Source organism: Miniopterus schreibersii (assembly GCF_964146895.1).
Source record: "Miniopterus schreibersii genome assembly, chromosome: 3".
NCBI classification, from domain to species: Eukaryota; Metazoa; Chordata; class Mammalia; order Chiroptera; family Miniopteridae; genus Miniopterus; species Miniopterus schreibersii.
Window position 1 is genome coordinate 97,559,951 of NC_138103.1, and position 26,809 is coordinate 97,586,759.

Sequence of the window (26,809 nt, forward strand, 5' to 3'; positions counted from 1 at the left end):
GACAAATATCACATGATCTCACTTATTTGTGGAATCTAATGAGCATAATAAGCTGACAAAACAGGTCCAGAGGCATGGATGCATGGAACAGACTGACATATCTGGGGGGAGGGGGAGAGGGGAAGAGATTAACTGAAGAACACACACACATACACACACACACACACACACACACACGCAAAGCCAACGAACACAGACAATAGTGTGTTGAAGGCCTGGGGTGGGGCAGGGGCTGGGAGGAGGGGGGGCTAAGGGGGGCAAATTGGGGGACATCTGTAATACTGCCAACAATAAAAAAAAAAAATAGTTTAATAAACCCCTACGTAAAATCATCAGCCCCAAGAACCACTGACCCACGGCTATTTCAGCCATCCATAGACTTACCCACTTTCACTCCGGATACTATTTTGAAGCAAATCATTTGATTTCATCTGTAAATATTTTTCTCTCTAAATGGGCTGTACTTTTTCTAACATAACCATAACACCTTTATAAAATTGCACTTAAACCCAACTTAGTAATAATTACCCTGAGAGATATCAGGATATTTTGACGGTGGGGAGAGCTGACATTAATGACCTATACATACCGCATCGGCATGGAGACTGGTCCTCGGGCGCAGGCGGGTACCACGATGGCTCAGGCTGGGGTAGGGGCCTAGTTGCACAGCAGCCACAAACCTGCTGGGAGTGTCCACGGACATTCTAACACCCGACTCCTAGCAATCCAAGCGAAACTGACGCTCTAGCGGAATGTGTGCTTATTAAGAAAATCAAGTTGAATTAGACACCATCTACTTATTCTAAGAGCTCTGCAGAAAGACAAGCTGGCTCTCATCCCCCCAAATTTACAAAACATTAAATATTTTGCATAGAGAACTTTAAAAACCCCTGAGAGAAAACAAGATAAAAAGCCTTCAGAATTAGCAGTTATTTACAACACAGTAACTAGCAGTATGTTCAAAGGACTAGGCAAATGTAGTCATCTGTCTTCTATGATAAGCCTCAAAGAAACAATCTTTAAGTACATTTTGATTTCTTTTTTGGAGATCAATACAAAAGTAGTTGGTATAGTCTGAATGATTGTGCCCATGCCCCGCCAAATTTGTATGAAATTCTAACCCCCAAAGATGGTGTTACTGGTAGGTGGGGCTTTGGAGGTGAATAGGTCATGAGGTTGGAGCCTCCATGAGTCGGATTCATGCTCTTGTGCGAGGCCACACGAAGCTCCCTAGGCCCTCCCGCCACGTGAGGACATGAAGTCTGGGCCTCGGAAGACGGCCTCACCTGAGCATGCTGGCCGTCTGGCCTCAGACTTCAGCCAACCCGGCTGTGAGAAATAAATTTCTGTTGTTTATTAGCTCCCCAGTCTGTGGTATTTTGTTACAGTAGCCCGAATGGACTAAGACAGTACTTTTTTTTGAGTATTTTTATATATCAAATAGTTTTTAAAAGTGAAACAAATTTTCTGACGTTCAGCTGTATTATCATGTTTTTCAAAGATCAGTTGTAGGATGATTAACTGTACTTTTTGTATTTGGGGGCCTATTGCTTTTGTTGAACGACATATACAGTGAAAGGCAATGAAAAAATGATAAACAGAAATGTGCTTAAAGATCAAAATAAACCTATTTCTAAAAGTGAGACATACATTTTACCACATTGAACAGCTATAATAGACCCCAGCTTTGACACTGAATCTTCCTCTCCAGGCTTGGTAATCTCCCTTGTGATATACTCTTTTGCCACTAGGGGGCTGTACATTACCCTATCTGACCAGGCCAGTTTCTGAGTGAGAAATCAAGTACCTTCCACAGAAGTGATGAAATACCATCATCCTTAAAAAACTCAGAACTGTTCTGTCTAAAGATGCATCCATTTTTCCAAACCCTTGATAATGATTTGAGGTTAAAACTGTGAGGATATGTTTGACCTGATTATGAAGAATGTTTAAGAAAGTGTAAATAGCTATTTTAAAACATTTCGAACAAGCCACAAATGTGTCACTGAACTAGATTATCTGTGTTGCCTAAAAGTCACTTTTACTGGGAAGCATATATATCAGCCTCATTGGCATATAATTCAAATCAACAGTTTTAAAATTTCAAACAGAACAACACAAGTTTAAGAATTTTAAGTACATTTTATTAAGAATGTATCCCTTTGATAAGGTTATGCTTCAGGAGGCTTTTAATGCCCTTGACATAAACTGTACACATTATACAAAAACAAGAAAACCACAAAAAAAAAAAAAGGTGAGAAAAACCATTTGGGGACAAACCTTGTTTAAATTATACATAACTCAATGAAATATTCTTACGGAAAATATATAAATACTTTTTCTTTCTATGTTACAGTTATACAATATAGATCATATTTCAATGTCTGTTCAGTGACCTACAAACACCAGAACCTCCAAATATGTAGCAGCGTTATTACTAAAAAAAAAAAAAAGATCATGTGGTCAGGGAGCATTAATCTGAGATTTTTTTTCACAATCCCTTACCACTTCTCAAAACTAATTTACACCATTTGTTTTACAATGCAGCGTCAGGATTTCTGACAAGCCAGTAATGGAACATTTTTCAACTATTATCTATGAAAAATTTTTTATCTCCCCTCTCCCCTCTGCTCCTTTTGCATTTTGTGCTAAATCAACCTTTTTAGTGGCAAAATTACAAGGTATACTTTTTTGGCATAAATTATATTTTTCAAATTAAATATTTTATAAAGTCAAACAAAATGTGCAATTTATGCATGCTGTGGCATAGCTATCCACCTACATTACAAAAATACTCAAAGGGGGAAAATCCACATTCTGAGCGAGTCACATAAACCAACTACGAATGAAAAATACCCTGGGAACCTGAAACTAAAGGAAAAAGAGTGCTCCTAGAAAGACCGCAGATTTCAGCGTTGCTTGACAAGCATTGCCATCGGTTTCCTTGGCAAGCTTTCCTAATAAAATTCTCACTGAAGTCGTACTTGACATGAAACTGGTACAATGTATTTCCTGAATGGCAGACAAGGGAGACCTTTCCCAACTTACATTTTGGAAAATGTGAAATGCTCTTTTATTCCAACAGCTCTTCTCAGGAAACTCTGGCAATTAAATCTACCTTTTCTTTTTCCCCATGTTTTAATGGATTGTGAATGTGAGACACACCTGGAAGCATAGGACAAAGGTAAAAACCTTACTTCCAAGGGACCTTTCCCAAGTAGTTTACAAAGCTCATCTCACACAAAATTAGCACCTCACTCTTACCATGCAAAAATAATTGCAGTTGTAATTTGGATGACAATTTGGTTTTTATTGCTTAATTGTCTGTGCTTAATGTGGGATAAAAGGCATCCTCTGAATGGAATGAAAATCTGTATATAAACAGCAGTTGACAAATCTAAATAAGCACTGACACCTCTCCTTTGAGCACTTTGCCATTGTAATATGCCCAGAAAAACTCAGCTTTAACTGTTTCAAGCTCTGGGTAAGAGATGAAAACTATTAAAGCCACCATTTTAAAAGGACTTGCACACATATTAGAGTAACTAGTGCAGCAATGTATATACCCACCTGCAATGAGCCTTTTTTAATGTCACTGTCCTACAGGATGTCCATATGCTACCAATCTTGATTAAAAAATTTTTTATTAGGGAGAAGAAACTTTCCCCCTCAAATCTACCTAAGCATAAACAGGAAATAAAAGTGTTAAGAAATTTTAGATCATATTTAATTACAAATGCTAATTTCTAATTTCCTTATTTATTAGTATTTATTTAGTGTGTGAAACTGAGATCTGTTCTTGAAAAAAATTTCAATTAGAAATAACAATTTACTTTACAATTAAAAATTCACAGTTTACAACCAGCATAACTGTCCAAATTCCTCGAAATTATCAATAATTACCAACAGTACAAATTTATATGGACTAAGATTAATTCTAAAATCTTGAAAAACTATAATATTGACATTATTTTGGGATTTTATAGTCTGGTAATATCTATTATTTATAGATGATTTTTCAATTATTTGTTACCACTGACGCCATTCCTAACCTGTTCTGCTATAATTTAATATTTTTAAACACCTAAGTTAATCACTTGGCACTGCATCGTGAGCATTTTTCATCAACGTCTACTTTTATACAAACTAGTACTCAAAGAGAACATATTAGACCTGTCAGTGAAACATGGATAAACCATGTAGTACTATACATTTAAGTACATTTTTTCCCTTAAGTTACTGATAACCACAAAGCTCTGAGTGTCTCCCCAAACTAAGTGCTAAAGGTAAATATGATGTATACACACACAAGTCTTTCAAAGTAACTGTCAAAAAAACTGTTCAGATTAACACCAATGAAGACTTCATTTCAGGGTGAACAAGTGAGGTGGGGTTTAGGGGTGGGGATGATGCATGTATGACAAAAAAGAATTACTGTTACCTTCTGAGGGATTAAACCACAGATTTTATGCTCTACGTTAACATTAACTGAGGTAGTGTTTAAAATGAATGTCTACTATGTTAATCTATTATGTCCCGCGGAGTTTTTAAGCACTGTCTGGTCTAGTATCTCTGACATCTGGTTCTCTAGAAGGCAGTTTAATCATCCAAGACCAAAGACCAAGGTGACAGGCTACTCTCTTAAAACTCAAAATTTAAATAAACACTTGGGTTCCGGATAAGTTAAAGTGTAAAAAAGTGTGTTTTATCTTCAATTGGATTTGAGAGAAAGTCTGAAGAGCCACTTTTACCCAAAGTAGCAGTTCAGCCCTTGTCTGCTGTTAGATGTGTAAGTTGCTACACAGTGCACATGAGAACAGTTCGCTGAAGTGCAGAGGTGTTATAAAGTGAGATGAAATGCTCCACCCCAACTGGAACTTTCAGTGCCAGTAAATTAAAAATAAAAGTATCTCTGTGCGTTATGTTTTCTAGTTTACAGGGTTCTTTACAGAGATCTCGGAGCACAAGCCCATTATAAAAAGGATCTGTAATATGGGAAAGTATTAATCAATGTATTATGACTATGTCAGAGCTGATGTGTGACTGTAAAAATGGTATACACAAATGAATTAAAAAAGGGTCCTAATCAGTCCAGCTGGAATTTTTTTTTTATATATAGACCTCAAAAAAGATAATCCTTTCATTTACAAGCATTCTAATGGTGATGGCCATGCTATTTTTTATATACAAATTTGCATATATGTTAATTCCTGTTAGACATATACAAATTAAACATACAAATAAACAAAACTTTACCCTCATCAACTTAATTTCACAAATGTGATATAGGCAATTACTGTACTCATAAACTAACCTATCACTGCATTTAGTTTGTGCAAAACAAGAACACTGATATCAAAATTAAATTACTGCTGCTTTAAAATTTGGTACTTAAGGCTTTTCACTACAATTTTTAATCCTAATAACAGTGTCATTAATAATTTTTTAAAAGAAAATATGGCTCTTCTTTTCCCATGGAATGTGTAGTAAACTACAGGCAAACTTAACTTTTCTTTCCTTAAAGTATCACTTAATGCTTTCTTTTGCTGTAGGTCTAAATTCCTAGTGCTTATTCAAGTTCCTGTTTAAACAAACGGTGATATGGAAGTGGATGAGACCAGCAGTCCACTGAGCATCTACGCGCATTCTGTAACTGGGAGCATTCTGTAAGTGGGAAACAGCTGAACTGTAAAATGGTTTTCTGGTTTTAATCAGGAACTGTAGTGAAAAACCTTAATCTGTTCAAATAGCCTCTAATAACAACACATTGCAACAAAACTGAAGGAAGGGAAACAAATAGGAAACTTTATGCAAGTCTAATAACATAAAAATAACTTATAAGTCCCAGTCATTGAGGCTCTTCTTTTGCTTTGAGGTCACAAAGCTCTGAAGTAGTGTTACAAACATTAGGAAAAGCACAGCCCACTGTGGTGACAGGATGCAGCCTCAGTGACACTGATGCCTGGTGTCCATGAATTAGTTAACAAACAAGCCATCTTTTTATTTAACTGTGTGAAGGGTGCCTCTGCATATCCTATTATTGTTCCACTGTTATTACGCACTTAAAATGAAAAAAATAGAAAACCGATGTAGGTCTTCAGTGCTTGGCTCTTGCATATGATGGTAACTAAAACCTTTAAAACTGTGCTAATGAACAATGAACCCCGAAAGGGGCTCGCGGGGAGAGAGGAAGATGTTAGGTTGGGGAGTCGGCAGTTCCCGTCTGTGCGCCCAAACTGCTAGCACAGTGCACAGAGGATGCTCCTGCCCCTGCTGCCCAGTCTGTGGCATTTTCAGAGGCCTTTACGAGCTGCACACTGTGAGTATGTAAATAGTATCCACCTATATACATCATAAATACGAGGTCAGGACTCAGCCGATGGATCAACTACAGGCTGCTTTGGTGGTACTGCCAACACAGCCTCTGCTTCTTCATGCATCTAGGAAAGAAGTGGTCCAGTTTAGTGACTTTCTAGTATATCAGCGATATTATCTCTGTTTTAACTCAAACATAGACTTTCTGAAAGATAAACTTCAGAAATACAAATCCTACTTACTTGTATAAACTGTACATCTTGAAATAATTCTTGTATGAACCTCCGACACGGAAGTCTAAACGTGCAGTGTGCCAGCAAATGGGAAACCTCTGAGTAAAGGCAGATGTCGTCAAACGTCTGCGGATACTTCTCCTTAATCCTACAACGAAAGGCAAAGGCTCTGTTCAGATGAAAACTATAACAACTACTGTTCCTCCAGAGTATCACTTTTTAAACATTGTGTCTCCAGATACCAATTAGATGGCCTATCTGCAGTGATAGCATATGAATATAAAACACTAAATATTCCTTCCTCACACTTAAATTAGGTAACTTACATTTTGAGTTCTCTTTTAAAATAATCAAAACCCAAATGTTTTTTGGAAAGTTAGAAATATTCTTTTTCAGTCTAGGATGACTCACATACTTTCAAAATTAAGTTTTAAAATAGAAATCAGTTTTTTAAGTTAGACTGAAGTTATTGATACCCTTGACTGTGCTATCTCTTTGTATCTTTCAACCTTTAAACAGTGGCTTTAGCTAGGACAGCGCCTCAGAGTCAGTGGTGGGGTGGGCGGGACAGTACATGGGTCAGGACCCACAACTCCTAGAGTGCTGGCCAGCTCTTCAGTGAGACCCTGGCATCTGTGCTACTATTGTTTTTAAGCCTCACAGGAGACCCTGAGGTTTTTTTCCTTTGAGGACCACTGCTTTAAATAGTACAAGCCAAAAATGCTGAGTATACAGCCTGAATTTCCTTTTATCATATTGCTGTGATTCAGAAAAACAATAAAATTTATGCAAATTTTATTAAGAAAAAGAAGGAAAAAGAAGGGGAAATTAATCTAAGAAAATATCACTTGCTTTTATGTAGGCCAGCTTTTCTCAAACATTTTGGGCTCAGGATTCCCTTTCTTAAAAATTATCAAAAACCCCCAAAAGTTTATGTTTTGGGGGGTTACAGACAAAAATAATTACCATATTAGAAATTAAAATAGAAAAAATTCCAAAATATTAATTCATTAAAAAAGTAAACCCATTACATACATGTTAACATAAATACATATATTTTAATAAAAAAATAGACTTTCCAAAACTAAAAAAAAAAAAATAGTACTATTTTATACTTTTACAGATTTCTTTAAAGTCTGGCTTAACAGAAGACAGCTGGATTCATATACCTGCTTCTGCATTCACTCCGTTACCACATGTTATTGGAGTATATGAAGAAAATCTAACCTCATACAGACATACCATGCTAAGGACTACTGATGCAAGCTAATCAGTCTACCTTTTGAAATATTTCAAGCATCTTTTTCACCATAAAAAGCAGAACAAAGAATACTCATGCTTAGTATTAACTTACGTTAAAAGCCCAGTTTCATGACATTTAGTTGAAACTGAACTACTCAAATTAATGACTAATCTTAGAACTTCTTTGCGAAGGAGTATACGGCACATTGGTGTATCATCTGGAATTGTTTTAACACCTGAAAAGAAGATTAAAATATTTTATCTATATCACAATAGAAAATGATTATAAGTCATGGAATTTGTTGTTAAACTTTACCTAAAGATTTAAAACTGAAATCAACTGCACATGCTCTGCTGATCATTTGAGAACAAAATTCTAACAAAAGCAGGCAGCTAAGAGGGTTCATATAGGTGCTGATATAATTAAGTGTAATAGTTGGCTAAACAGGTCTCACTGAAATGGATGTCCTAGTTCTCAGACAACTTTAATTAACATTATTTATGAACAACAAACTTAATTTTATAACAATGCCAGGATCTGAATGTGAAAACTTACCCAGGAGCAATTCTGTGCTTTTGGTGCTGCTGGCTGAGCCTTCTTGAGACACGCCATCACTACATCCAGAAATCCCCGAGAATTTAGAGGGAACCACTTCTAAGGGATTATGGAGAGTCTGCTCACACCAATCAGAATATGGAATGTCTTGAAGGTCTGAAGAAAAAAATCAGTTATTTCAATTAAAGTATGGTGGTAATGGCTTAATGCCTATGTTTGCACTATATACCATAGACGATTCCTTTTAGTTTCTGTTCAGTTCCCAACAATTATTTTCCATGATGATTTTCAAAGTAAATTCAGACTACTCAAATAATGAAATTTGTTAAAGTCTCAAGATATGTATACATAAGATTTTATTTAAAAATTCAAATAAAGCTGTATATAGAATGAAAAGCACCTTATCTACCTTGCTCCCATCACTCCCATCCCCAAATTAATACCACTCTCCATAGAAAAATATGTTTACAAGTCTGTATATAATTTCGGATCTTTTGCTGCTATAAGTTAATCTTTTTTGCTCTTTGGGTGTAAAGTGGGATTATACTATATGTATTGTTCTATGACTTGCTTTTCTCCCCATTTAATAATTATCAATATAAGAATCATACTCCCCTGGCTTATCACTACTCTAATTGGACTAACAGAATTTATGAGAGTGGAGAGAGAGGAGCATCAGCATCTAACTCAGATAAAGTACTCCTGACACTTAGGATAGGGTAGACTTGCTAAACACTGTGTTTGTGTATGAATTTGCATGTGTGTGAGGGGGGGGGGGGGGGGGCGGGACGAACAGCAGGGAAAACACATCTTTTATGCCTAGAATGATGAAAAAGAGCAAAACTTGTTCAAAACCTTCCAGTCAGTAAGGGTATGTCAACTGTGAGAGAGAATGGTGAAAAAGACACCAGACAGACCACAAACAGAGCCTTGCATGCCAGGCATGAACAGATAGTAAAGAACTTTCAAGAGATTAATCCCAGGCAACAGTATAAAAGAAAACTAGAAGGGGCCACAAATGGAGACAGAAACACTACTCCAGAAGGGAGATGCTGAGTGACTGAGCCAAGCGTGAGAATGGCATATGAGGGATGTTGGATAGGGCTGAGGGACAACCTGTGACTGAAGCAGATTCAAATACAGGTGGATTCATCTACATAATCACCCACCTGAGTGACTACATATTGCACTCAATTGGTTACTGGGCTGAAAACCCAGAATTTCGATACAGACACAGTACAGGCAGTTATCGTCTGTATGCTCCTGTAGGCCAGTGTCTTCTGTACTCTCTAAAAACAGAGAAGCATCTGAATGGATTGAGTTCATTATTTCCGTAAGACTCATTTGCTGCCGTAGCAAGTGAAAGGAGTTTTTCACAAGACCTCCAGTTCCAGATGGAACACCTGTGCAAAAGTAAACATAACACACAGTCTGATAAGGACATACCCATGGCATTTCTTTCAGGGTACACTAACCTACATGGAATTTTAAAGGAGGGAAGCTAGGGAGAAAACCAGAGCTCTTTTCATCACTCAAAATCTAACCTTAACTGGGAAAAGAATAATTTGCTTTAATTAGGAAAATAATATAAAGTCAGCAGATATGTTCCTATTAGATACAAAATGGAAACTGAGATTGTACAATTAAGGCATCGTTTCACTTATCCTCAATATTTTCATAGAGAAGTAATAATTCTGAGTCCAAAGAGGTCCTTCTTTAAAACAATGACCAAGATGATAAGGCTTTAACCCTGTGGCCAATATGCACATGCTCATTAAAACATTACAGGCCACAACAAGAGATCATGTAATGTGCAGGTACATTTTCATCTCTCTCCTTCACCCAAATGGCTATTTCGTAGACATATGAGGACTAGTGTTACACATTTTTCATGTATTATTTTTTAAAACAGAAATAACTGATCTAGTTTTTGTCACTTTAGGGGCTGGGTACTTAGGTGGAAAAACACTTTAAGTCCCTCTCACACAAAAAATTGTGTTTTAATTTTAAATGGACTCAAACAATTATTTTGCTATAAATGATCCAAAAGTAAGTATACCTGAATTTGTAGTGTCATCTTACCAAAAATAACATTCTTTTAAATTTTCTTTAAAAATTGTTTTTCTTTTTAATATAAGGAAAGTCTCGAGAACAAAACCATGAATTACCTCCTGCTTCATGAGCAAACACTCTCGCACCTCGATCATCATGTGGAGGTATGTTTTTAGTCTGAAAATAAGGAATATCCTTTACCTAAAAGACACAAACCATGGTAAGTTCTGCTATAAGAAGAAACCCACTTTATGAACAGCAGCAAAATCAAATGAAATGGAATTACTACAGCACATGAACCTACAAAAACAGTTTACTGAAGAAGCTTAAATTACCAAAACCTGACAAAATGACATAGACTCTTCAAGTCCTTATCTATTCTTGGTGATTTAAATGGATATCAAAGTAATTGTTTTAGAATTTATCCAAAATGTCTTTAGACTTCAGAGCATGTGTACTCTTTAGTACTATCTACCACATAGGGATCTGTAAGTACCTCATGGGATCAGGGCCACCTTACATGACAGGAACAGCACGTGCTGTCCTGTTCGGGATAAACAGGATCAAGGGTTTAAAAAACAAGTAATGCATTGTGCACCCCAGGCTTACCCAGTGTTATGTGTCAGTTGTATATCAATTTTAAAAAAGCCAACAAGGAACAAGTGAAATGTGACTAAAAAGCAAGGCTAAGAATTCACTAAATTTCTACAGAGAATTTACTGATAAGGAAACCAAACAAGATGCAGAGTTACAATTAAGGCATCAGAAGGGAGGAGGCTGTTCTGGAGACTTGGAGATACTAAATAAGAATATGTAATAGGTGAGAAAGGTGAAATAATTTTCATAAAATCTCTTTAAACTGCCTTAAAAATCACTTTCTCCAAATTAGTATTCACTCTGTAATTTCTAGCAAGCAGTTATAGAACATGAGACAACAGGAAACCAACTCACAAGAAAACAACAGTATTTAGGATACCTGGAATATATCATTGATGTCTACAGGAAGAGCAAGACCAATATAGTCATCTGAGCTCCCATACGTTGCACTGGACACCATGGACCTCACTGAGGAGGACCGCTGCAGAGTATTTTGATTAATAGGACTTAATAAATCTTCTTTATCTAATGAAGCATAACTTAAAGCTTTCATGAACCTATAATACCATAAAAATCACTTGCATTAGTTTCTTGATTTGTAATATTAATCATAAATAAATTTTAATTATTTTCATATTTTCACAAAAGGTAAGTAGTTGGTAAGCAGCTAGTTAAGTACTAAATAGGGCCATCTTATTTACCAAGAACATGGAAACACTTGAAAATATTTAGCTGTTATACAGTGATGTACAAAAGGTTATCAGTAATGTTGACTGTTACCAAAAACAACTGCTATGGTCCCCCATGTATAACTCTCTTTAGTATTGTTTTTTATGAAAAATAAGAATAATTTCTTATCATTCTTTGAATGGTAATTACTTCAATGCTTTATCAGCATAAGATTCATGTACTGCAGAAGAGAGACATAAAGTAGCAAAAATGGTATCATTTGTAATTATAAGACAGTCTTACATGAAACAGTGAAATTTCCTCAATGTACTCCTTACCAGTGATTCCAAAACAAGTATGGCCTACTGATGATCGAAAATACACCTTTCTCAGACAGATTATTATTCAGTGCAACAGAAATGCTAAAATTTTACTAAGCATCTGCTTTGTATACACAAGGTACTACTCAATGTTCCACAGCATATGTACAGTGGTATTTGGAAACACAAGTCATTTAAAGTGTAATAATGTAGGCCTGGTATTAAAGAATTATTTGTAAAGCATATAAAATAAATTCTTCATAAACAGTAGCTATTAAAATTATCATAGTGCCATGGCGGGTGTGGCTTAGTTGGTGGGAGCACTGTCCCATGCACTGTAGGGCTGTACATTCGATTCCTGGTCAGGGCACATACTCAGGCTGCAGGTTCGATCCCTGGTCGGGGCGTGTACAGGAGGCAGCTGATCGATGTTCCCCTACCCCCCAGCTCCCTTCCTTTCTCTCTCGAAAAAATGAAAAACATATCCTTGAGTAAGAAATAAATAAAATTGTAGCAAAAACCACTCTTAATCTCTACTAATCTCCAACTAAATACTACTCATAATTAAAACTTATAATTTCAAAAAATAGGTCAGTGGTTTTTAAATTGTAGTTATATCTCTCTAACACCATAAAGCTCAAGGTCTACTGGAGTGGGCAGAAGGAATTATTGGATTACTAGCCTTTTCAATCCCTACTTCAACCAGAGTAGCTCCATTTTTTCCTTTCCACATATCATTGGGTTTTCACAGAAATGTTTTTGTGAAGAAAGGGTTTCTCTACTTAAAAAGCAACATTTAAAAGCTTCAAACTTCTGACCTAGTCCAGTCTCCACTACAGGAGGCACATGAAGTGTAGATATTTAAAAAGTCATGAACTTTACTACAGAGATTTATACCAGTGAGCAACCGAGAGGTTTGCCTGGCTTTGTTCTGACTGCTAAGGTTTGCAAAGCTGTGGAATCCCAGGCAGATGAGACATTACAGCATAATGTGCAGAACTCTGTCCAAGTTCATTCGCTCAGTGCCAGGATTAAAACCCATGACTAAAGATTCCTACACTTCAGTGTTTTTTCTGCTATGCTCCAAAGCATTCCCTCAGTGAGAAACAGTTTTGAAGATGGCTGGATTCATGCTACGCATTATACCACAGGTATCATCAGTATGCCTACTCTTCTAATTTTATAAGAAAATTAACAAACAAAAATCTTCTCAGCCTGGATTCCAAACCATTATTTTAAAGTAAATTTGTAGCTATTATCCATTGTTTTCATTTTCTCAGAACTAACCAAAGAACAGAAATAGGAAGACTAGCACCAACACAATTTTCTCCTCATGGAACCTGGTACAAAGTACTCAATACAGTCTGAGGAGTAAATGGAAGACTTCATAGACAGGAAGCTCTGTTGTGCCTTCACTTCATGCCTGTTTCTCTTGACTGTTTTTTCTTGCTTTTACTTTTTTCACTCCCAAGAAATTAAGACACCTATTCATTCTTTATAATGCCAATGATTTGGCATTTTACTCTAGGAAATTTCCAAATCTCCCGTTTTAACACAGAATACAGGAAATAAGATCCTAAGAACCCAGAGTGGTTAGAGAACAAGCAACTTGGGGTAAATGTCATTCTGCTTTATTCTTCTGAATATTTAAGCACTACAACTTTTTATCTATGCTTGGATAAAGCATAAATCAACTTGGATAGAAATGCCTGCTTCAATGAGATACAATATCCCTAACCAGATGGTCCAGAGTTAACAGCGCTGTGGTTATTGCTGAGCTGTAAGATGGTGGTGCGCTGTTTATTTCGGTGTGCTATGCTCCTTACTGCCCCTGGCTGAATGCTACCAGGCTGTCATGGTCTTTGAATTTTCAAATAGTATTATTTGAAAATTAATACTATTCTCGTAGTATTAAAGTTTCCTCCTCTGCTACCAATTTTATCAGCTGTCCTTTCCTGTTCCAGTGTGCCTACCAGTAGAAACTTCTAATTGCTGCTTCTATGGGCCTAAAAAACGGACCTCCAGGATATTAGAATAAATATTAACAAACTTTGAAGGCAGATCAGAGGTACCTCCTTTGAATAAAATTCATAAACTTTACTGCATAGATTTATACTGGTGAGCTGTTGAGGTTTGTCTGGCTTTGTTCTAAATTGATGAGGTTGCCAAAGCCAGTGTGTGTTCCAGGTAAATGAGACATTACTGCATAATTTATGAAATTCTACAAGAGATATAATTATCTGCTACCAGGAACCCCATCTACTAAATGTGTTAGCTTAATAATGTCTTAATGTGATTAAGATTTTGGTTATATAAGAGTCAAATGGATTACATTAAAAAATTATTATTGATGATGATGATAGCTAACTTTTATTGAATACTTACTATATGCCAGGCACTATTCTCAGTACTTAACAAATACTAAATAAATGTAAACGAATAATCTAAAATTAAAAAAAATTTTAGAACTATTTGGCCAAACAACAAAAACAGATTAAGAAATTTTTGGAACAATCAAATTTAACACTGCATACCTAAATTGTTTACTGTGACCAGCTTGCTATAATCTTTAGATACGACACAGAAATCCCCTAACTGTTCTTGAGCACAGGCAAATTGGTATTGCTGAATCCTGAAGACCATGTAATTCATTTAATGTTCATTAGATTCTTCCTTAATAATAATAGCTATTTAAACTAAAAAGAATTTCACTGAAATTTTCAGTTATTTTAAAAAAAGAGGTCAACTTTTGGAGCCTTAAATTGACCTACCTGAAAAAGTTGTTTGTTATTGTAGGTCTTAAGCTCCTGATTCCCCCGACATGCTTCTTTTTAAAATCGATCCTTGCAGAAGCGAGAAATAAATAAAAAAAAGCTTGTGACTTGTTTGTCCTTGCAAAGTACGTATGTTTACTTGCAGGGCCTAAATGAGTTTCTTTTCCCCCCTCGCAGCTGCAAGAATCCATTTCAAATCATATCGGGTAACTAGGAGCTTACAGCCTACCATACTAAACAATAATAGGTCAGTTTGGAGGCTTTCATGTAGATGTAAGACCTAGCTAATGCTTTCCATTTAAGTCTGTTAAAATGCAACCATTACTGTTCATTTTTAAACATACATATACTCACCTGCTTGGTGTTAACCTGGACTCAAAGCTGTTGGCCTTCATGGTGATGGTATCAGTAAACAGCACATCTTTTGCTGGGGACGCCAAAGCTTCAGAATGAGATAGAGATGGATGCATTCTTTGCTGCTGTAATCTTTTCAGTGTAGCGTAGCCAAAGGCATCTCTAGAACTTGTGTAACTGAAGTTACAATCTGCTAGACTTTTAATCGTAGCGATAGAGGGTGCTTTAAGGGACTGTGCTCTTCTGGGAAGTGTATGAGAAGAACCCGGAGGTACCAGGGATACCGAGTTTGACTTGGAGAGAGAGAGATGGTTAGTCTGCGGTGTCAAATAGTGGCTCGTCTTAACGGTTTTAGTACTTACCACAGTACTCATACTTCCACAGTCTGTGTCCACAGTCGTAGCATCTACACCTACTGTCTCACGGGAAGGACTTGAGCTCATTGAACTTATGCCACTTGTTGTAGTGTCTGTATTAAAACTTTGGCTACGTATCTTCATATGTGAGCTCGTTGAGCTTTCCACAACTAGTCTCTCTCGGCTTGTGTTTTCTCTATGATTCTCTGTACCAAGACTTTTGGTGAATTTTAAGTCACTCTCTCCAATACTTGGAGTACTACCAGTGTCTTCAATGTGCCTATTCCCAACAAATGAAGTTTCTAGTTGTAATGTTTTCTGTACTGTGGATATGGGTGTAAAATCATCACTGTGATTGAAGTCAACACTGGGCTCCGTAAGTGTTCTGATCCGCCTGTTGCTTGTCTTATTATCAGATGATAGTTTCCCTCCTTTCGGATCACTGCTGCTACGATGTTTTTTATTAGGCAAAGTAAGTGAATTTAAGATACGATTCTTCACAAGTTTGCTAGAAGCAAAGAAAGGGAATGAATTTTTATCCTTTACAGGTCCAGGCCGATCATAAAAGGCTGGCTCTGCATCTTCACTGATGTCGAGGAAAAATGTACTTGTGGAGCTGCTGCCAAACCGGTCGTCCTCCATTATGAACATACCTGTGACCAAAGAACTGATTAATAACAGCACATAAAAATGACGAGCAAAACCATGGTACCTATCGTGACATAGTTCAGGAAATTTCTGTTTAACGGCTGTATGAGGTAAACATTGTCAAAAATGAAGGGTTAAATTGCTGAGCCACACAAAAAGAGTTTCCTTAACAGGACTGTTATAGATGTCACTGGCTGAGATGAGGTCACTGGAGTAGGGTGGGCCCGCAATCCAGTATGACTGGCGTCTTTATAAGGAGGGAACACTGTGAAGACAGGTACAAACACAGAAACTGGAGTGAGGCAGCTGCAAGCTAAGATTTGCCAGCTATCACCAGAAGCTAGGAAGAGGCAGTAACGATTCTACCCAGACTTTCAGAGAGGTCATGCCCTGATGACACCTTGATTTCAGACTTCCAGCCTCCAGGACAATGAGAATTAACTTCTGTTTTGAGCCACACAATATTTTTTAATTGAGTACAATTATTTTGTAATACAGCCCTAGGAAACCAATACAATCTCTCCCCAAAAGAATTTCATTCTCCTCATTAGATCTGTATAACAAAAAATTGTACTCAATTAAAAAGTACTGTGGGGGTGGGGGAAGAGCTTCCTTGAGACTCAGAGTTCGGAATTGAATAGGATATAAAACTATGTCGTCAGGAGGTTCTCCTGTTACTTCCAAAGAAAAGCTAGAGACTGCTCAGGGCACAGCTTACATGAAGTTTCTCTTCATTATTCCAGTGTGTTTCCAAAATCTCCAACTATTCAGAATAAAATTAAAGAGAGAGAAAAAAAAGACTTGCCCATGAATGTTCACCTAGTTGATACAGATTTCAGGTGGTTTATTCTTCAAATCACAATAGGCTGGAGAAATTAATCTTATAATCTTAAAAATTCACAATCTTAAACAAATTATACTTAGAAATAATCAAGTCACAACATTTTACATTCATATTTAAACCAATTATGTTTATTTCCCATTAGTCATAGGTACTAAGAAACTCATCTAAATTCAGTGCTTAACTCTAATAAAAGATTTAACCCAGGTGCCTAATGACATCTATGGGATTTTATTCTATTTCTATTTTTAACTTTTCTACTGAATAAACTACTTCAAATATATTTTGAAAGGCAGAATAAACCCTACATACACTTGCATATTGCACTGTATTTCACAAGCTACCAATTCTGAGATGTTCATGTTTCACACTGACTCTCTCTAGAATCAGGTTTAATAGGCAGCATTTTTTTTTTCTTTTTTACTGGTACATAAAATACTGGTGCATCTCACACTTCATGGCATCTTAGAGCTGGTGAAATATGGTTTGAAAAAGGCTGTACTATCTTCTTAACAAGAACCTGCTTTAAATTTTATACACCTACTAACATTTAGCACAGGGCTTAAAAATCACAAACCGTTTTTTATTTAATTGATTTTTGATACTCTATCTTTTAACAGTTTCACTATTTAATTTTAAAATTTAGCTCTTCTTTCAAAAGTGAACATGTGGATATATCTTTTAACAAATATATCCTGAGCCAACAATCTCTGTATCTGAAAAATGAATAAAAAACTATGTAAGTGAAGGAGGCAGGCAAATAAACATTTACTTATTAGATCAAACATGAAGAGCAAAAAAGGAGACCCGTTCTTCTGGCACGTGGCTTATTATTTAACTCTGTAAGTAGAATTTTTCCAAAGGCTATTTAGAAAGCAAGGGGAGAGGACAATGTAGGTTGAAGCTATACATTCTGTTGAGAAAAGATATGCATTCTCCAAGAAGCTACTACTACTTCCAAATTATCTTATACAAAGGTAAATTAGGAATGGAACAAATACATGTACGTTTTGATGTCACAAACACAAATGTTAATTTTGGCTAACTTTACAGGACTCTGTCTCGATACTCACTTGATGGCGCAGACTCACTCTCACTGTTATGTCTAGAGCTGGTTGACTCTGAGTTCAAACTTAAGGTGCTTGGGATAGATGAGAGTTCGTTACAGAGCTGTTCCACATCATCGGGAACCACTGGCCACAGATGTTTGCGACTGTGCCTTACAGCATCCCAGCTGTGACATTTTAGAATATCACAGCCTTGTTTGGTTTTGGCTATGAGCCCGAGCACATACACACAGGTCCTATATGTAAAAGATGTAGTAAGGACAGTTTACAATTCCAAACTGAGATTTCTTAAAGCAATCACAAAATATTAATTTGCTAAATGTACATTTGATTTTTCTTCAAAAGCCACTAAAAACTATTAAGCTTGTGGAAAAATGTTTATGGGTAAATTAGAAGCAATAAATAACATGAAAACCTTCCTGATAAAAATATTAATTACAAGGAAATAAATGATAAGAACATAATACAATTTTAGAAAAAAACATATAATAGCTTTTCTGGGATAAATTTGGAATATTTGGACTATTGGACCACTGGAATATTAAAGCACACACTGCACTTTACTGTTTATTTGCAAGGTAAACTTCAATATTATGAGAAAAATATAATAATAATATTAAACAAGGAGCTCCCTAAGATGTTTAACTTAATACATTTAAAAATCTCTTCTATCATTAGGACTTTCAGTGCATTAACAGTTCTAATGGATTACTCTGAATTATAAAATGCTCTTCCCTTACACCCACTTGTGGACAGCAATATATTATACACTAGAAAGACTTCTGAGTTAAACAACATACCCTCTGATGGAAAGAACCTCACACTGTTTTGCAAGTTTTAGTATATCTGGAATCACATTTTCTTCCTGCAGCAAATTGAGACCCCAATTTGACGAGCCAATATTTCCCTGAAAGAAAAGAAGCCACTTATATTCAATCTAATTCAAGAGTAACTTTTTCAAGAGATTTGGAACGCTAGCCGAAAAACCAAAAAATTTAATCTCATCTCTGAGAGAGACAAAAATGTGAGATAAACCTCAAATTAGAAACTTTAGGAACTAATGGTCCACTCGCCTTAGTAAGAAAACTAATAGTTTAATCACCTATTTTCTAGCTTAAAAATAATATTTAAAGTAGCCAGAACAACCTTGGTCTTAAATGATTAACCTAAAAACAAGTTCCATATAAAACAACTTTTATTTACTATTAATGGGAAAATCAGAAAAATCAAAAAATTGTGAAGTAATACTTTTAGAAGTATTTATTACAAACCAAGGCCCAAAGAGATGCTTTCAGTTTTTTAATTTCTTCCCATTTATCCAAATCTGGCGTACGAACATTGTGACAGAGTTCTGCAATAATATTCTGGAAAAGAAAAAAGAAAAAGAAAAAACCACATAAGAAACAATTGTTTTTAATGTATTTTCTTATTACATCTGAAAACCTATTTAAGGTTTGCCTTCGGTAAATTTTACATATTTAAAATTCTAAAATAATTTTATGTAAAATTTCTTAAGCAACAGCATGCACTCTCAGCTAACATTTTAGGATTAGCACTTATTAGCTATGTGGCCTTAAGAAGTTATTCATCTCCCCATGCCTTGATTTCCTAATCTCTAAAATAGGAATAGTAAGAGCAACTGTCTCATAAGGTTTGATTAAATGAATTATTTCATATAAAATGTTTAAAAATGTACTTGATACTTAATATTACAAAAATATTAGTCATAATTATCATTACTTTAAAAAGAAAATAATATATTAATATCAATATTTTATAATACTATATAGGTAATGACACATTGAGCAAATCATTTAAATTTTTAGTAAATTTTAAAAAAATTAGTATGAAGATATGTGCCCCAATAGTCTTCATAACATAATACAGAAATACAAGAGTGGGCAAAAGTAGGTTAACAGTTGTAATACAAATAAATATAATAATAAATAGTAATACAAGAATAAACTGTGTTTCACATACAACTGTAACCCTATTTTGCCCACCCCGTATTTGAAACTATAAAGTATATCTAAGCAATATTTTTGTTCCTGAGATGAACACTGATATGAAAAGGAACTAAATTACTAGATTATACATGCAAATACTTCCATAACTATTTATTTCTAATATAAGAAAAAGGTTCTATTTATTGAACACCCAGTTGTAAGACATATTCACAGCCATATCATGGCATGCATACTACACTCAAAGAACAACTGCTTGCTTAAGCCTTTACATTCCATGAAATATACGAGAACAGTGAGGTACTAACAAACAGCAACATAAACTTTTGTTTGTTGCTCACTAAAGATAACTGAGTCTGTATCAGGTTCAGTTTAATTTCCCAATAAAAGGAATGAAAAAACTCAGCTCTTTAGTGTGTTTTTACTAAGATGAACTTCCCCAATACACTATAAAGGAAAGAACTCAGACCGTCACTGAGTTACAGACTTTATGGAATAAATTAGCTTTGCAAAACGTGACACATAAATCAAGGAAATGCATGCAAGCTGGTACTATGTCTAAGGATTACCAAGACAGACTGCCTGAGTCAGTTACAAGATGGGTACTTAAAAGCAATTATGCCACTGACCTTAAAGCTTTTGAGAAATTTTTGCAAAAACAGTACTTTATCAACATTAAGATTTTTTCCTACTTTGAAGCTATTTAAAATAAGCAAATTATACTTTACCTGTACTTCCAACAAATGACAGCCTGTTTTGTGGTGTACCAGTTGTCCATAAAGGTGTACAGGCAGGTAGACATGAGGACGCTGTAATCTAGGTATAATAAAGATGACTGAAATACCTACTGGCTCATTTAAAATATGCTAATTAAAACATTTACTAGTAACAAAATACTAAACAGAATTATTAGATATAATTCGCCAGCACAAACAAAAATATGGAAGTGGAAAGGCATAAGGATTTCTCTAGAAAAATAAGTTTCTCTGGTCTCACAGTGATAACAAGTGAGCTGAGACTAGAGAGAGACTACCAAGAGCGCCGAGGGTATGTGAATGCCGTATCTGTAAGGGCATTCTCAGTTTGCTACGAATGCCTCTGGAATTTCTGAGCAATCCTCGAAGAAGATTTTTCCTTTGTCAGTATAAGAAATAGAATATCCAAGTACTCAGAAAACTTTAGAAATGAATGATTTGTTACAAAATGGTTTTAAATTTTATATTTGAGGACCAGAAAGAAATTATTCTATTAACTGGATGGTACCTTTGGTTACTCCGACGAACATAGTTGTCACCATCAATTGGCTTCCGGTAAGTAGTAAGTGCTTCATTAAGTTGTTCCTCAATCAAGTCAACGTATTTTGAATTATATTCCTAGAAGATATTGTTTTAATTGTATATAGTATCATAAAGTCACTAAATTTATATTATGTTAGGTACCTAGCAGACCTTAGAGCATAAATATGAGAAAAATAAGTATCTATTTAGGAAATTTAAGAAATTTTTGGAAAAAAAAAGAGTAGAACAAGCACTGTGAATGTAAACATTCTAGCACACCCAAAATACTTCTGCTTATACTGCCCTGCCCCGGTTTTCAGTCAGCGGGGTCCATATAAGTAAGTTAATAATTTTGTTTTTCATCTCATTTAAATCCCTTTCCTCATTAAAAACAAACAACTAGCTTCTTAGTATTAAACACTGAAGATATTCACCAGAAATTTTTAAAAGGAAATTGAGTTCTATCATTTTAGTATCTTCTGGTAAGAAATAATCTCTCTTTCCCCACTGATGACAAAAGTAAAAAATGTTTCCAACTAAAACATGGAAAACATTTAGTCAATCACATTGCCACCTTTACTGCAAAAGATCTTCACTTCCAAGTGCTTAGAAGGAATTGGTGGAACCTCTTCAGAAGCAATTTGGCAGTATTTATCAAAAATTTAAATTCACATATGTTTTGACTCCACAATTAAACTTTTAGACATTTATCCGACAGACATACTTGCAAAAGTATGAAAAGATATATATGCAAGAATATCTAGCAAACATTGTTTACAAAACTAAAATGTTGGAAATAATCTATTAATGGGAAATAACCCATTAATACAACAGTGGTTATAAAAATTAAGGTAGCCCTGGCAGTGTCGCTCAGTTGGTTGGAGCACTATCCCAAGCACCAAAGAGTCGCAGGTTTGATCCCCAGTCAGGGTGTGGACAGGAGGCAACCAATCAATGTTTCCCTCTTACATTGATGTTTCCCTCTCTCTCTAAAATCAATGAAAACATAATCTTGGGTGAGGATTAAAAGAATTAAGGTATATTCATACAGTAACACACTATGTAGGTATTAAAGAGAATGAGGTGATCTAAATTTCAATACACTATACACGAATATACACGATATCAATAGTTCGCTATCCACTAACTGTAGTTTAAAAAAGGGTAAATACAAATACAAATTATATAGAACTGAGAGGACTTCATATAAAATTTAAATATTCAACATTTTTAGTTTCAAAATGATGATATAATAAAAACCTCCAAATTCACAAATCTGTCTCCCAACATAAAAACATACAAATTGAACCTTGTTCAATAGAAAGTTACCTTGTGCCACTTTTCCAATTGTTTTGCTACATAGCCCCTTTCATTCAGATAGGAAAACCCTTTTGGAATGGAGAGAAATCTGAAAATAAAAACAATCAATAGTTTAACACTGAATCTGACAAAAAACGTTAAGGCTAAAATATCTCGAACAAAAAATATGTTTAAGGAGCTAAAAGACTTTACAGCTGAACTCCTGAGGGTGCACCGTTTTCAGGCCCGAACCCAGCTTTAAGACACATGCCAGAGAGAACATGACAGAACGCGGAGCTACAAGGAAAACGTTAAAAGTTTACCTCAGGAGAAGAAGCAAACCTTTGTCCCCAAGGTGGGATAAAGCCGGCTTCATCTGAATAAGAGCATGAAGATTGGCCTGAAATAAATATGAGAAAAATTAACAATTGCACAAAGATAGTAAATTCTCTATTTTCAAAACACCTATAATATATACATTATAACTTCACAGTTTCCTATTAAAACTGAATATTTCATAGAAATTGACGTCTATATATTTTATTAGAAAATAATGAACCATCACCTTGTCTTCACATGCTTCATCGAGGATATCAAGAGCTTCAGAAGAAATCGTTTTGTTTTTATCATGCAGCTGGGTCACTAGTAACTCAATTCCCCAATTATTGAAGAATTCAACATTTGCTCTCAATAATACTCTTAAATGTTTTGTTGCATACAGCCTGCAGGCCTATAGAGACAAGTAACATTTTTAAAAACCCACGAACTTCACCACGAATAGCCTATTTAACTTTATTTTGGTACAGTTCTGCTACTTGAAACAGGCAAAAAATTGGAATTGATGATCTAGCCCTTCATATGAATATTTTTTTAGAGGCTAGAAAAATAAAATACTTCTGTTTCTATCTAGCTGCTTCTTTCCCTTTAAATAAAAATGAGTACTACAGGGAGTTCTTTGGAGGAACTAAAATTTTATAGTAAGCTCAAATTCTATCCCATATTGTTACAATTTAGAATTAATATTATTTGGCTAAAATCTATAAAATAATAAATTATCTGGTTATAAAAAACCCAGAGTATTATTGCCTGCTATACTCACATCAGTGGCTGCAGTTAGGATTTTGGAAAGGATGACTCTGGCCAACCCATCTCTGCTATAGTCCAAGCTAGAAACAGTCAGTTTTAGCAAGTGATCTTGGTTTTTCAAGGAGCAAAGGTTAAGGAGACTAAAAAGCCAGAAAGAAAATAATGAAGGTTACTAGAATTTATTGTATCAATTTGTTAATTCACCAAATATTTTTAAATTCCTAATATAAACAGGCATTCTAAAAGAAAGCATTTAATGACCAATAAAAAATAGAATCTAGGAATGCTCACCATTGAAATACGCTACATTTTTCCAGCATTTTGACTCCATGAGGGTGGCAAGAAAGTGTTCCAATAAATAAAAAGTAGTGTTGACTGAGGGTAGTCAATAAACCATTATTTTGAAGACTTCTTTCAGGTTTCATTCCAGATGAGGCATTGAGCCACTGAACAATATCCTTTACTAGGTCTTCTAAGTATCCTTGCCCATCCTAAAAGCAAATACATTGTGATATTGTTAGAACAACACTTAGTACCTGTAACCAGAAAAATTAACTTTAATCAAGTCCAAAAAATGTAATGGTAATGATGAAGTTACTAATACAGATTATCAATCACTGAGTACCTGTTGTTTTTAATCCCATTAGACACAATGCTGCATGGAGAGGGTGTTATTTTCCATTTTATAAGGAGAAAACCAGGTCTTCTAGAAGGCAAATTACTTGCCCAAAGTTGCAAAACTAGCAGGATTCACATCTAGGTCTGTGCTCATTCCCCATGTTTCTAAATATAGTTTATGCATATTCAGAAATAAAAGGGAGCAAATTCAACAAAAAACATTTGTCCTGGAAAATATTCAAAGTGTTTATTACCTCTTCAGACTCGAGAAGAAATTCTGTAAACTGGCAGCCCACGACTGTAAGCTGCTTCGACTTGGCAAAATCCAGGTCCAGGTTAGCATATAACTTACTGCTGGGCTTGTAAAAATAAAGTAGTCTTCGTACAAACCTAAGATCAACATTAAATCAGCAGCAAAGAAACCGAACAATTATTTTAGAATCTTAAACCATATCTTATGAAACAATAATGTTCTGAATGTCTTATGTCTAAACCACTGAGGTAAATGGCCCGAAAGAAATTGTGGAGAAGAAAGGCACTAGCAGGAAAAATGCAAATATATAACATAGCTAGAAGGCTGGATAAATATGAGAAAGGTACTTGGACATAAGTTTTCTTCTATTGTATGTTATGAAGAACTATGCACCATGGTTCTATAAAATAATCTTATACTAGGTAATTGTAAGCATGTTATCACACTATGATTTTGTCATTTTTTTCACAGTTAGGCAAAACACCAAGTATAAAAGCTGCAGGTAAATTTTAGGTTACTGAATTTATGGAGCAATGAACATAATTTATGACATTTCAATGTTAATAGTTTTCAACATTATGTTCTAAGCTTCCATTTAATTTAGTTCAACTTAATTTCATTCACTACAGTCCGATCTAATAAATGTGCCAGTTACAGAAGTGGGAGAAACACAGTTGAATGAGATATCATCTCTGTTCTCAAGGAGTATAAAAAGTTAGTGCTCTACTTCTTCACTCCAATGTAATTTATTTATTCTATATATTTCTCAAATTTTAATACAGATATTAAGTTAAATACCATGAGTTGATAAATACAATTAAAAACATGATGTAAAGGTCCTCTTTACTTCTCCAAGGAGATCAGTACTGGCGGCTGGTCGCCTACCTCAGGAGCAGTACAATACAGGCGGTACTAAAGAACAGCACGGGAGCGTGAAGAGCTGTATGCGCTATGAACAGGAGTATATTTGGGGGAAGGTGTGGAGCACTAACTTGATTAAGGGGAGTGTAGAGGATGGAGAATGGCTAACCCTCCAAAGTGAGATGCAAAAAGAAGTAAAAGTGGAATGTTAATAATGACCATCATTTTGGGAGGGAAACACTATGTCCTTATTATGCCATCCTCATATATTAGGGCTAAGATTACTACATCGTTGATATCACCCAATTTGAGAAACTTTTATATCAAGTACTTCATGAGTAACAAAACTAAAACCAGAATGTAAATAACTAAAAAGAAAATTAACTGATGTTTACTGGTTATAAAATGACTACATATATATAAAAATGTATAAAAAGATAGTCCTCGACTAACAATTTTCCATCTTTATGATGGTGTGAAAGATATGCATTCAGTAGAAACTGTACTTTATATTTTGAACTCTGAATTTCCCCCAGGCGGTGATACATGGTACAATACTCTCTCCTGATGCTGGGCAGTGGCAGTTCCCAGGTAGGTACATAATCATGAGGGTAAACAACCATTATTCCACAGTGCACTATGTTGCCAGACTTCTCCGTATATTGTGTTCTGAACACGTTTAAGGTAGGCTAAGCTCTGATGTTCAGTAAGTTAGGTGTACTACATGCATTTTCATCTTTCAACTTAGGATGGGTTTATAAGAACGTAAGCCCATCGTAAGTCAAGGAGCATCTGTATGTATGTGTAGAAAACTATTACAATGTCTGTATGCATCTTTAAAGCACCAATTATTACTTTTAGCAAATATTAGGTATAATTCAAAGCTAAGTTCTTTACATTTAAAAACAAAATAGTTCTTACCTGTGTAATTGTTCATCTTTATAGTTTCTTAGATTAACATTTGGCCACTAGAAAAACATAATGTTTATATTATAAATGTATTTACCAATTACCAAACATATAATTATGATGAATTACAATGAATAATAAAATGAGGACAATCAAGCCATCACCAAGAAGTATCTTGTCATATACCTTAAGAATGGTCCCTATAAGATTCCAATTCCATTCGAGATTCTCTTTATGTTGAAGGACTTGGCTATCTCTAAGGTTTATTAAAAGAGCTTCCTCTGTATCCTAAAATCATCAGGAAGTAATAAGGAAAATTAAGGAAAATTGTCTCACATCAGAAAACCAAGCTTAAATTTTAAAAACAAGAAAGTATTTTTCATTTAATAATGGATTATCAATTTTTTTAACTTTAAAAACACAGCTTTAAACTGCCTAGTCATTATAAAAGTTGGAAGCCATCTGAAAATCCGTATGCATGAATAAAACTGAAAAGTCAATCAGGTATATGCATACTA

At 35.1% G+C, this 26,809-nt stretch overlaps 1 protein-coding gene across 6 annotated transcripts in view; it reads right to left on the reverse strand.

Annotated features, from left to right (window-relative positions):
• Positions 1-2,440: 2,440 nt before the first annotated feature.
• Positions 2,441-26,809, reverse strand: part of RICTOR (RPTOR independent companion of MTOR complex 2) — an 89,082-nt gene continuing 64,713 nt past the window's right edge. For 4 of the 6 annotated variants that reach the window (XM_081131302.1, XM_081131301.1, XM_081131306.1 and 1 more), the window contains 22 exons: positions 26,478-26,579; positions 26,304-26,350; positions 24,523-24,658; positions 23,942-24,141; positions 23,664-23,790; positions 23,130-23,294; positions 22,888-22,964; positions 22,595-22,673; positions 21,252-21,361; positions 20,717-20,804; positions 19,296-19,388; positions 18,825-18,931; positions 18,031-18,260; positions 15,113-16,121; positions 14,756-14,827; positions 11,375-11,552; positions 10,515-10,599; positions 9,516-9,749; positions 8,347-8,502; positions 7,903-8,026; positions 6,558-6,696; positions 2,441-6,440 (listed from right to left, as the gene is read on the reverse strand). In XM_081131302.1, the coding sequence (XP_080987428.1) occupies positions 6,366-6,440; positions 6,558-6,696; positions 7,903-8,026; positions 8,347-8,502; positions 9,516-9,749; positions 10,515-10,599; positions 11,375-11,552; positions 14,756-14,827; positions 15,113-16,121; positions 18,031-18,260; positions 18,825-18,931; positions 19,296-19,388; positions 20,717-20,804; positions 21,252-21,361; positions 22,595-22,673; positions 22,888-22,964; positions 23,130-23,294; positions 23,664-23,790; positions 23,942-24,141; positions 24,523-24,658; positions 26,304-26,350; positions 26,478-26,579 (3,633 nt within the window). In that variant the 3' untranslated portion in view covers positions 2,441-6,365. The remainder of the gene's footprint in view (positions 6,441-6,557; positions 6,697-7,902; positions 8,027-8,346; positions 8,503-9,515; positions 9,750-10,514; positions 10,600-11,374; positions 11,553-14,755; positions 14,828-15,112; positions 16,122-18,030; positions 18,261-18,824; positions 18,932-19,295; positions 19,389-20,716; positions 20,805-21,251; positions 21,362-22,594; positions 22,674-22,887; positions 22,965-23,129; positions 23,295-23,663; positions 23,791-23,941; positions 24,142-24,522; positions 24,659-26,303; positions 26,351-26,477; positions 26,580-26,809) is intronic. The other 2 variants (XM_081131305.1, XM_081131303.1) reach the window with 1 other exon arrangement.